General features: G+C 38.5%; 1 protein-coding gene across 1 annotated transcript in view; it reads right to left on the bottom strand.

The window, feature by feature from the left end:
* The window catches only part of cngb3 (cyclic nucleotide gated channel subunit beta 3), a 35,593-nt gene extending 24,867 nt beyond the window's left edge, over positions 1–10,726 (bottom strand). The window contains exons 1-5 of the mRNA XM_062980208.1: positions 8,550–10,726; positions 5,867–6,112; positions 3,878–4,086; positions 2,841–2,891; positions 909–995 (exon numbers count right to left, since the gene is read on the bottom strand). Of these exons, the coding sequence (XP_062836278.1) occupies positions 909–995; positions 2,841–2,891; positions 3,878–4,086; positions 5,867–6,112; positions 8,550–8,844 (888 nt within the window). The 5' untranslated portion in view covers positions 8,845–10,726. The remainder of the gene's footprint in view (positions 1–908; positions 996–2,840; positions 2,892–3,877; positions 4,087–5,866; positions 6,113–8,549) is intronic.
* Positions 10,727–12,889: the final 2,163 nt, after the last annotated feature.

Genomic DNA, 12,889 nt, shown 5'->3' with positions numbered 1-12,889 from the left:
CACGAGATGGAGTGAGCTCCTGTCTGTCAGCTCTAGCTTCCCATGCGGGGACATGAAAGAAGCCCCCTGCAGAATGGTAACACATCCAGGCATCCCCTGGGCAACATCTTTGAAGATGGCCGATTCTCTCACACCAGAAGCGACTTGCCTCAAGTTGAGGGCAGATTTATAGGACAAAATTCTGGATTTTGATATGACCCATGGATAAATGGATGAGATGATATTTCCACATAGAGGGAAAAGCACTGGTGCTTCTTCATTTTTCCTAATAAGCATTCAACCCCCCTGCCCCCTGAAAATGTCATAGTGGAGAAAGTAGAGGAGGTCAATGTTTTCTTTATGCTTTCCAAGAATTCCTGACTGTTGGACAAGCTACCTGTGGCTTCTGGGACTGGGCCTCTGGGAACTCAGAGAAGGGAACACCCAGAGGTATGCTAAATAGTACTTATGTTAACTTGTGGATAAGTTGACCCAAGTTTCTTGAACTGATTTTTTTTACTAAAAATTCTAGACATGAGTGTATACAATACAAATCAAAGTGTTACCCCAATTTATCACAGCACAATATTATTCATTTTCTAGTAAATTACTGCTAGATAACTACCTTGAATATTAATTTTAGTTATGAAAATGAATTTATCCTAGGAATCTGATTAACATTAGTATCAAAAGGCCTGTTCCAACCCACTTAGTCAGAACTGGTATCAGCAATGAAACTTCATTTTCAAAAAAATAGAAATTTGTGTTATGCCAACAGAAGGCATTTGACTCCTTCCTGTGCTTCGTATCTTTGAAAATCTGTTCCCTCACTGTCTATCACTTATCAATCTGAGTGAGTCATAATAACTATTCTCAGATCATAATTTCTGTCCCAGAAATGAATGCAATAGTAGGTAATCTAATTTTACCTTAAATACCCGGTTTGCTCTGAATATTGCGTGAAATCCAAATATAGCATATAAAACATCGAATGGTATTACCGAAAACACATCAAGCTGTTGGAGAAAGTGGTACAGTTATACTGTTATATTAAACAGTATGCTCTCACAGTTTTGGTATACAAAAGTTGGAGAAGAGCTATATACACATAACAATGGTTGCCAAATTAGTGAACCCCTATGACCATCATCCATTTGTCCCAATTGCAGTTAATCAATAAGTGGTGACACCTTGAGAAATAAATGAAAAACAGGAATACCTGATTCCAGGGTTGTCTTATCCATTAGGTACTTTAAAGTCTGAGGCAAGTATGGGCAAACTTAGGCTCTCCAGGTGGACTTCAACTTCCACAATTTCTAACAGCTAGTAAGGTGGCTGGGATTTCTAGGAGTTGAAATCAAAAACACCTGGAGGGCTGAAGTTTGCCCATGCTTGGTTTAGGAGCTATGGACATTTTAGGGCCCTTTTAGAGGATTAACAAAAAAAAAATACAAGATTTGGGAAGCAAAACAAAAAAAATCAGATAATGAAATGTTTGACTTCTGGTTTGTAATAGATAAGGATTTTTGAGATCCATAGAGGTTGATGTGAGAGTTTTTGGGATGATGTCTGCCTTTTCTTAGTGGTACATTGGGGCAAAGCAGGGACTCAAATACAAGATTGCTAGGGCCTAAGAAAACCTTTATGTAGCCCTGCCTGCATCATTGATATCTTTGTTTGTTTTGTAGATATTTGTGGTGGTTCTTGAAGAGTTGGGTCTTCCGGTTTCTAATCCCTAATTTTTGAAACCTTGTATTTGAACCACAGCTCCCAGAATCCACCAGCTACACTGACTATGCTGGCCAGGAACTCTAGAGTGGCAGTACAAAACAACAACAACAACAACAACAACAACAACAACAATATCTACAATGACAACAACAACTTTTCCAAATTCAGACTCAAATTTTTTTTATCAGAAATTGAACATGATGCAATAGAAGTTATGTAGGGTCCATCTTTGGAAGATTGCAAATAATTCTTTAAATTTCATATGTTGGCAGCATTTTAATATGACTTCTTGGTTTTATGATGGAGGAATTCCCTGAGAAGTCATTCATTCTATTTCAAAGAAGGAGTATTTTGTATGTCATAATACTTTGATTGTGAACAAACAAACTGACACTCACATATATTGAGTTTGGATACCTACTATTAGATTGGTCAAGAAATACAGTATCTTTTAATAAAATTGTTTATAGATAAGGTGCCTCAGAAAAGAAAATGTGGCAGTCAGAGCTTCCTTCTAAGCACCAATCCTTATGATCTGTTAATGGTCACTTTTCACATATGTAACTTCATTTTCAAGAGTAGTCTTTTGTGATGAACATAAAAGTGTCAGAATTCCATAACTGTTTTTGGAGATGACTAAGTAGAATGACTACATTTACAGGTCATGACAAACCATGATATGATTTTTTGAAACCTGGCTCATTCTGATGTGAGAATCCACCTAAACTAACAAGCTAACATGAACCCATGGTTTGTTACTGGCATACAAATGTTGGCTTCTTTTAATATGTTGTAAGTTGCCTTTAATCCTGCATTGGGAGAAAGCTAGGATACTAAATAAATAAGCATGCAAACCAATAAATGGTTTATGCTTTGTTGTTATAAGCAAACCTATAATTGTGGTTTGTCCCTGAATCGTTTTCCAACCTGAAATAAATGTGATGTAGCTCTCAATTGAAAAATGGGAACTATATTTTTTAAAATCACTAATTGATGATGTGATATTAGTTGCTTTTTATCCTTGAAATAACTGCTATGTCAAATAAGGTAGACGGCAACAAGACAAAATTCATAGCTGCATTCTGGAAGATAGAAGAATGGGACAAACACTCCAAATTTTGTTCACTTACCCGAAATTTTAATGAATTGCGGTAATATTTCTTCAGTTCAGCTCTATCTGTCTACAGTTAGAAGCAGAGAAACAAAGAATCTTAGCTCACACTAAAAAAAAAGTCACTCCAGTATTATACTGATAAACACACAATTCAGAGGGAACAAAGGCCAGGCTACTTCCATGCAGATGCCCTTACTAATTGAGTATGCTATCTTCATGGTTACTCACATGCTAATGGATGGATCCTACTCAACACATACAAATCTAGCTTGCTAATTGCACCCTTTACAGTTGTTTAACAGACAATGGTTCTTTTCTCCCACGGGTATGTATATTCCATTTGCTTTAGATCCTCTGAAGATGCCAGCCACAGATGCAAGTGAAACATCAGGAGAAAATGCTGCTAGAACACGGCCATATAGCCCCAAAACCATACAACACCATAATGATTCTGGCCATGAAAACATTTGACAACACATACTCATTACTCAGAGATGGTTTGGCAGTTTCTTCCTTTGAAATATAATGTGGCCTTCACTGGTGTTTTCCCATCTTAGTACTAATCAGGACTGGACCGTCTTAACCTCCATGATTAATGGTGATTTAGGACATTTTCCATCTCTTTTATGAACCTGGTCTAATAATTAGGTCAGCGGATGACAGCGGTACAGTAAATTTTATTGTACCATTAACACAATTTGACATCACTAACTGCTATGGCTCAAAGATATGGAATCCAGGGATTTGTAGTTTGGTGAAGTAGAAACACTCTTTGGTGAGGTACCAAAACTCTTTGCCAGAGAAGGTAAAATTGCAACTCACATGGTTCCATAGTATTGATCCATGGCATTAAAGAGGTGTCAGACTTTATTCATTCGACAATGTTGATGCATCCACTACAGTATGCTGACTATTAACGATATAAAAATAAACACAGATATAATGCAAATGCCAATTTATATGTGTATGCTTTTCTACCATACTAGCCAGAGATATAATAAATGGATCAAGGAGATGATCAAGTAATTTTTCTGTCTCTTGTATTTCACTTACTATTATATCTCCACCTCTCACAAATTGTACTCTGGGCTGAAATACCAGCACGTCACAGATGTAGCAGAGGTCACATAAGAGATCCACAACAATCCAATGTATCATGTTCCTTGCTGTATGAACTGGGAATGCCAAACGCAGTGGGATGAACCAGCAATTCCAGTTATAAGTCATGGTAACAACGAACAGCCATCCAATATAGCGACGATCTGGAAAATAAATATATGCTTATCCTTTAAAATTACAGTAGAGTCTCACTTATCCAAGCCTCGCTTATCCAAGCTTCTGGATTATCCAAGCAATTTTTGTAGTCAATGTTTTCGATATATCATGATATTTTGGTGTTAAATTTGTAAATACAGTAATTACAACATAACATTCCTATGTATTGAACTACTTTTTCTGTCAAATTTGTTGTACAAAATGATGTTTTGGTGCTTAATTTGTAAAATCATAACCTAATTTGATGTTTAATAGGCTTTTCCTCAATCCCTCCTTATTATCCAAGATATTCACTTATCCAAGCTTCTGCCGGCCCGTTTAGCTTGGATAAATGAGACTCTACTGCAGTATTCTTCATAGAACCTAGATAATGCATCGTTCCAAAGAATAAATGAAAGCAACCAATTGATAAAAAAATGCTGAATCTTAGTACAAAAGAAGGACTAATTCAGTCATTACACATTGACTAACTTGCAGTGTTTGATGTTAAATAAAATTTTAAATTAGAGACGGTAAATTTTACGAAGGGGCTTAGCTTCCCACAAAAGGAATTCCGGAGCTCTAGGGGAGCGGCCACTGAGAAGGCTCTCCAATGTATGTATTTTATTGGGATGTGTTTTAATTGTATTATGCCCCACCTTGAGCATTGAGGAAAGGCATGTGACAAATAAATGATGATGTCCTGACACATGTTGACATGATGTTCAAAATTCTGACACATGTTGAGAGAAAAAAAATTGTCCTTCAGCTTCAAGGCATTTGGAATCACCCCTGGATCCACACAAACACTGTACTGATTGCCCAGAAAACTTGTTTCCCAGAAGATACGCAGCATCACCATTTTTGTTTGCCAAATAAAGAATGTTTCCAGGCAAAGATTGCTGCTTTTTTTTTACAAAGAGAACAGCAATGTTGCACAACAAAATGTTGCACAAAAATGTGTTTTGCAAAGTCCAGCTATGTTGCACAACAAAACCAATTTTAATTTGACATTGCTGTCATTCAACACTGCTGTCATCTAACAATGCTGTATTATATGTAAAAATAAAAAGGGTGTGCAACAAAATATTGTATAACAATAATATTGCACAATAATAGTGTGGATAACAAAACCATACGTGGCTGCAGCTTCAGTCATGAGAGTTTATTTTTTCTATTACACAACAGTAGCTTCTTTTTCTACTAGAAAGACTGTAGACACAACGTCAAAGATTCACTGTGATGTTTGTACAGTGGTATATTGTGTAATTCAGTTTTCCATTTTGTGCACTTCTCTAATTATAGAGCAAAAAACAAAATTAACGAGTAAGTTTTTTTCCAGAATGCTACCCAGTTTTTTGTGTGTAGCAAAAAGAGTGCGAGTGTATGTTTTAACTACAATGTGGCGTGGTTTCTCAAAACTTGCACAGTTGTCAAAACTGTTATATTCTGGGTTATATGGCTGTGTGGAAGGGCCCTGAGAAGTTGTCAGATGCCTCTATAACTATAGTACAGTTCAAACCCAATATCCATGGAGTATACAGTCCAGTGGACACCTGAAACAATGGATAATAGCAAGCTCTAAATGTTGACTATATTTGGGGCAGAAGATTCACATAGAATTGTTCTGGAAGACATATGGAAACACTTCCAATGATTTTTTTTTGAAATATGTGGTAAATGAAACCCCCGATATTGAATCTGTGGATAAGGGAATCATACTGCATATATCACCATAATGTTATTCTGTGTAAAGCATTTCATTGTGAAAGGAAGCACCCAGTTTACCTGTGTAAGCATCTATACTTTCTGGTAGCTTCATTTTTTTCATATATGCTTTCATGGGTGGCCTCTTGAATTTACAGCACAGCATGTCACAGTAATGGTCTTCCTCGGGCTTGACTTCTTCTGCCTGTTTTTCTTCATCCTTTTTTTCATCCTTCTTTTCATCCTTCTTTTCATCCTTCTTTTCATCCTTCTTTTCATCCTTCTTTTCTTCTTTTGGTGGAGGAGGTGGGGGTTGTTTTTTGGGTGCTAAGTAAGATTCAAAATGGCAGTTTTTAATGTAAATTATCCAGAAGCACCAAAACACACACTACTAAAGCAAATTATACTTAAATCCCAGGTCCAGTTTTCTGCTGACAGAATGAATTTTCTCTTTTGCACCATAATGTTGAACTGTCCCATTTTGCACACAGTTGTACAAGACACATTGAAAACCTTTCACAAGCATTAAACGCTTACACTGTGCCAGCATCACTTGCCATCATATTTTTGACTACTGTAATGCCCTGAGTCAGGGGTATTCAAGCTTTAATCCTTCAGATATTTTGAATATCAGCTCTCAAAATTTCTGATCATTGGACAACTTGGCAAGGGCTTCTGGGAGTTGGAATCCCAAACGAAAGGTTGGACACAACTTCCCTAAGTTGTACCAGTGTATTGAGACAACTGAATAGTGACTATGGCAATTTTTCCTCAGTTATCTCTGTTAACAACTGTCAATAAAGTTTACATTAAATGCTATTCTGCTGTAATTGTAATGTGCCTGCCTTGTGTGACAGTGTCCTAATTCAGAAAAGTGGTAATAAGGGATTAAAATCAATTTTTCTATCTCCTTGCCTGCACAATGATATCATTAGTATTACCTGAATAATATGAAATGTATTTCTTCATCATGGTCTCTGTGAAATCGCACATATGGGTCTTCTGCATATGCGCAAAGCAGTTTGGAACCTTCTAGAAACTATGCAGTTAAACGTTTTGGCGGTAGCCCTGCTCACTCTCCCTGATAGTATATATAGCAAAGACAGGGCTTAAGCCCCAGTTCATTTTGTCCACAGCAAAAGCAGCAGTTTAAGAACCTCTCCATCTCTAGCTCCGATTCCTAGTATTTTTTGGACTCCGTCACATTTTTGACTACTCTTTTTGATACTACCTTGGACTTGACTCATTGATTGACTGATTTCCTGGCTATGACTTGGCTATCCTCTGGACTCTGCTCATTCTTTCTAGTTCTTTCTCTCTATTCTCCTTGCAATGATGGCATCCATCTTGAGCTGTATCTTGCCTCGAGCCATGAGGAGAGTGGGTAAGAAATATAATAATAATAATAATAATAATAATAATAATAATAATAATATATTAATAATCCAAAATGATGCTTTAAAAGTGCACATTGTGCGGAGGAAAATTGCCTAATACAGATGGCCACACTATGAGTCTTCTGTGTTTGGGGGGGACCCACATGGTCCAAGCCTGACACATTTGCTAGGCCTCCCCCCCCCCATGTGTGAAAAATCTAAAACTGCACCTCAAGACGCTCCTGTACGAGCAGGCGCTGATGGGGTAACCTCACCCCCTGACAAGCACTCAGCCCAGAAGCAACCTACTGTAGCTATGGATTTAGCTTCCACATTGGCTGCACGGATCTTGCCAGCCTCTGGTGGTCTCACTATCATCGCTGGGCTCCCCTGCCTCCCAGGATGTACCAGAGGCTAAAAATGTAGATCCTCTGCCATTATCACTGTTGATCGATTCTATCCTGCCTCCATATCTGATGCCTATGGAGCCTCAGCAGCTCCCCATGGAGAGGGAGCTGCTCCTTGCCCCTCCCATAAGTATTTTGGAGAGCCTGCCATCACAAGAGCAAGGAGGATCACTCTTTTTTAGAGTGCTGCCTCTCAATGTGGTCAAGACATTCATACCAACATTGATACCAGCTCTAGATTGACTCCCCCACTCACCACTCCTCATGGTCTTGGTATTCCTACTAGTACTGTTTTCCATCCACAAGAGCTTGGAGCTCTCGTAGCCCCTAGAACTCCTTCTGTATAATAGGCTCCTCGCCTGAGCATTTTAGCCACTCCTATTATTGGGCTAGACTCCATGGCTTACACCCTTTTGATAGAGGTCATGACTGACACCCGCCTGAAAGCCTCCATCATCATGGGAAACCATCTGCATCTCTTGCATCCCTTTCATCAGAGTGCACCAAGTCGCCAGCACACCCCCCCCCCCCCCGTGGCCTCAGTGCCTTTGCCAAAAGGAAGGGCATTACCATTCTTGATCAACAAGGAAGAGGTAATGGATCAAACCTCAGATGCATCTGCAGAAACACCAAACAAGGCCTCACTAGCTGAGCCTCTTGAGGATACTGAAACCATGCTCTCACACAATCTGTGTGGATTTTCAGCATTCATGATGTGCCTCTCGCATGCCCTGAACTTAACACTGGCACAACCAACTGCTGATAGAGGACCCGGTCTTCTCCTCTTCATAACAGCAGGCCCCAACTGTCCCACTGAAATTGTACCATATGGAAAGTTTAGATTCATATAATGCAGTTTGGTGCAGTTCAACTACATTATATGAGTCTACACTGACCATATAATGCAGTCTCAAATTATATTATTTGGCAGAATTGATGGGGGCTCTAATATTGTGCAGGATACAATTTCAGTTGACTTACTGGCTGTTGGACTGGGTTCAGGAGAAGACATCACGGGATCTGTGAGCTTTTCTCTATATTCGGCTGTCCTTTCTTTCATCTTCTTGACAATTTCTTTTAGCTGTTCTTGAACATATTCATTTATGGGTGTTCCTGGTCTTTTATTCTCTGCACTGTTTGTGGATGGAATGGGAAAGAAGAACAGTTGAGAAGTTAGAAACACAATATAGTATTGATATAATTTTGACACATAGCAAATAACAGTAATTTTTATGAATTCAAAGTAACTGAATAGTAAATAATAAAGTAAGAACATATGATTACCAGGGAAGCATTGAGTGACACATATGGTCCTTTGCCTTGAGTAGTTGGTGTTATTTTGTTACATAGTCCAAGTCTCCACAACTGTCCTATACTATGCTTCCTTAGCAGATATATTTTGAAGTTGTTTCAGAGTAGCTATCAAAAGCCCCACATTAATGTTATGTTCAAAGTATACCTCCTAATTTGCCACTCTCTTGACATCCTGGAATGTTAAATCAAGGTTTCTTCTTGGTTTATCATTCCTGACTTGTCTGGAAGTGAAAAAATGATTTTTCATGCTGATGAGTTCATGAATTGTAAATGAAAGTTGAGAAATCTGTTTGCCAGAAATGTGGCACACCTTTATTGCATACTCTTTTACTTTTATATACATGAAAAGAAATACATATAGTAACCTATGTGGAACATCCGGACTCCTGGACTTCTAGAATACAGTGTTCAAATTGAGCGAGAATGTGTATATATGTGATATATTGTGCAGAAATTGTTTCAACATATACAGAGGCATGGGATGATGGAGCATTTGTACCTTGAACACATGAAAAACTAATTTCAGTATAACATTCTTCACTTCTGTATGACTTGCTTGTCCACAGGTAATAAAGACACACGAGCAGTTGTCTGTCTCGGACATATGCAATATGCAAGGAAGATGAGTGGGAGAAATTCACCTCATGCCAATGACCTTGTCCCCCTTTTACAATGAGCTATACTCCTGAATTAGGTGAAGGAAAGACATTTTTCATGTCTAAATTATACCTGAATCATAAACTGGAAATGCAATAGGTAAGGAACCTCATTGGACCATCCTTCTCCACAAGCAATATGACAATCAATGTGTATAGGATTAGGTAGTTAAAATGGCATATACTGTTATCTTCTTTCAGAAAAACTAACATAGGGGAAAACTCTGTGTTTTGCAAGAAAGTTTACATTGATTCCTCTGTGCCTTATTCCATATTATTTCCTGCCATTGGACTGGTGTCAAAATGATGTACACACACACCTTTAAAATTAAGCTCAACTAAACATTTTAACTAATGTAGGTAGTGGTTTGCAGCTTTAATGCTGGCACTATCATGGAGAACGTAACTCCCATGAATGATACCTCCATCCTTTGGAAAAATGAATTTGTTCTCTGTGAATCTGATTTTTGAGTTACAGCATGTGCATAAAACTGACTCAGTACATTAGCTAGTGCTGAGTTTGCATTGAAGCTGTAGCCCCCTGACCCTTATTCACTCACAGCATGAAAGATAATCCATTGGGGCATAAGAAAAATAGATCTGAATACAGCTGCAGAAGAGAGTCTGCATTTAATTTAAATATTTGCAAAGCATGTTAATGTATTTTTAAGCAACATAGAGAATACCCTTATGACTGCAATGGGTGGATCATAAACATATGATAAATTGGCTTTAGTTTGAATGAGTAACCAAATATTTACCATTTTACAAAACTCTCTTGAGTATGGAAAATGTAGAAAGTCAAAGTTTGAGTGATCAGCTGGAAATAAAAGTGTTGTTCTGCCTTTTGCCATTTTGAAAGAGAAATAGGCTGCCTTTCCATAACCGCTGGAATCAAGTTTCCCTATCTGCATCATTATGGGAACACTATTTGTTTGAAAGCGCACCAAATTTAGCTTGCTGTCCTTCCTAGTTTTTCCCACAGCCTTTTCAGATAACTTATGCTTTTGCTATCCACTCTGATAAATCTTGACTGGAAGAGAATGATGTCTCTCATGGGCAGAGGAGCATATTCCCATAGAATGCATATCTCTTCACAATTTGAATGACTGAGACCCAGGATCTCATCAGATCGAGGTTCAGAAGCTGGAGGACAGAGAAGGAAACTGTGAGGCAGCACTCAGCTTTGTCCCCTTACCATGGTTGGTCGTGGGCTGTCATCCCACAACCTTTCCCGGTTGTCCCTGGCTTCCTCCTTTGCTGTCCCAGGCTTCTTCAATGAGTAAGTAAATAAGTAAGTAAAACTTTATTTCTATCCTGTCCTATCTCCCCAAGGCGACTCAGGGTGGCTCACAACATAAAAGACAAACATTCAATGCCATAAAAATACAACAATAAATTAAACAAATTCAAATAGACAATACAGCGTATTCAACAATCATACAAATTACGTTAGGAAGCAATAATAAGAAGTTAAAACAATATCAATAAAGCGAGGGCTCAAAAGGGCTGCAAATAGAAGCAAAGGTTGCTTGCTTTGGTCTGGCCTATAAGAATTCTAGCAGGGATGCTCATAAAACGTTTTGTCACCCATATTCTCAGGGCTCCCTCTTAGTGCGCTGCCAGTGCGATGTCAGCATGTTGCTGGGATAGAGTTTTGCCGGATGTAGCCCTTTATCATATGATGGGCTCCAGAGGACTCCATCCCGGCAGTATGACAGCAGTGTGCTAGGATAGGGCAGGGGGACCGTCTGATGAGGTTGCCAGGCTGTGTCTACATTGTCAGTTAGTCTGGTGTATATTTAGTCAGAGCAGCCCCAGATCCAGCACGACACTCTGCCTTTGGCAGTGACAGGAGTATATAGGACTGGTAGCCATTGATAGTACAGACCCTCCAACATCTCACAGATGGAAACTGATAAACTTATGAATAAGCAAAATCAGAGTGTGGTCAAAATTGTGTGGGCAGGCAAAAAGCAGACAAAAGTTATTATTGAGGAAGAATAGACAAGATTATTATTTTAAGCAAAGAAACTTTGACATTTATGTACTGAGTTCAGGAAGTCCTAAAATGATTCCCAAATCAATAAATACAATCTATGTGGGTGTGAGTATACAAACAGCATAATTAACAGTAAGTAGGATATTTGAAGTATCATATACAAACCGGTCTGTGTTTTGAGATCTTCTTGAGAGACTTTTCTCTCTGTTCCACCACCTTCACAGGTACATCTGGTGGAATGAAGGAAAGTGCCTTCTTGGTAACTGCTCCCAGGCTCTAAAATTCCCTTTCCAGAGCAGTTATGTTGGCACTTCCATTATTATGTTTCCACAGGCAGAGAGTTTTTTGTTTCAGCAGACTTTGAGGATTGATTGCTTAGTGAGAACAAGCCTTGCATAATGTGCTGAATATTCTTTCACCCAATTTTTTTGATTGACTTACATTTTAGCTGGTTTTAAATTTTGGGATAGTTTAATGCATGCGTTTAGAGATTATAATTAAGAAATCATTCCTCAAAATGTGGGTTGAGTTATCCATAGTACTTTCCTTTAATTCTTATAAAAAGGGAATCACCCCCTTCTCTGAGTACAGAGGCAAGAGGTCCATCCTGGAAGAACTTAAAAGAAGCACGAATCCCCTGTACGTTCTCTGTTCTTGCATCTGTTTTGGCCTTTTTGAATACCTGGGTGGTGAAATAGTGGTGGCGGCCAGGGGCAGCAGGCCCTAAAGGGGCCTTTGTGCCTTCTCCTCTCCATTGAATGAACCTCAATTTATCAAAATCCATAATTTTGGACCCAAACCTGTCCTCAACATATATGAGAAACCAACTTATACATCAGTATATATGGTAATTGCTTTTTAAATGCTCGTATGCCACACGTTTTTAAATGCTGTTTAACTGTAGAATGTGTTGAACTGAAAAAAAAGCAGGAGGTAAATAAATTCCTACTCAAAATTATGTATTTTAAAGTAGCTGGGAAAACAGAAGAAACTGTGTCCATCCCAAATGATAGTTGCATGGGATGATATGTTAATGCCTTCTAGCATGTCTGGTTAATGTACCTTCATTCCTGTCTACCTCTCTAAAATATTCCAAATGGACTTAAGGGAGCTTCTGCTGGTGCATCGTCTCTGTACAATTGCCTTAAAATAAGAATTAAAACTGTACTCCGCATGGCACTGTGTTATCTAGCAATGTCCTCCTCTATTGCCAAGATTCTGCTCAGCAAACATTCCTGTGGTGTTAATTAAAGCTCCCTTGCTCATAAATTTTCTCTCTTTTATTACTTCCTGTTCAGTGTACTTGGGGGATTAGTGATACATGGCCACTTAATCTCCTCTTCATTACC

The sequence above is a fragment of the Anolis carolinensis genome, chromosome 4 (genome assembly GCF_035594765.1).
Source record: "Anolis carolinensis isolate JA03-04 chromosome 4, rAnoCar3.1.pri, whole genome shotgun sequence".
In the NCBI taxonomy this organism is placed as follows: Eukaryota; Metazoa; Chordata; class Lepidosauria; order Squamata; family Dactyloidae; genus Anolis; species Anolis carolinensis.
The sequence above is the reverse complement of the archived record's forward strand: the minus strand, read 5'-3'. Positions and strand labels throughout refer to the sequence as shown.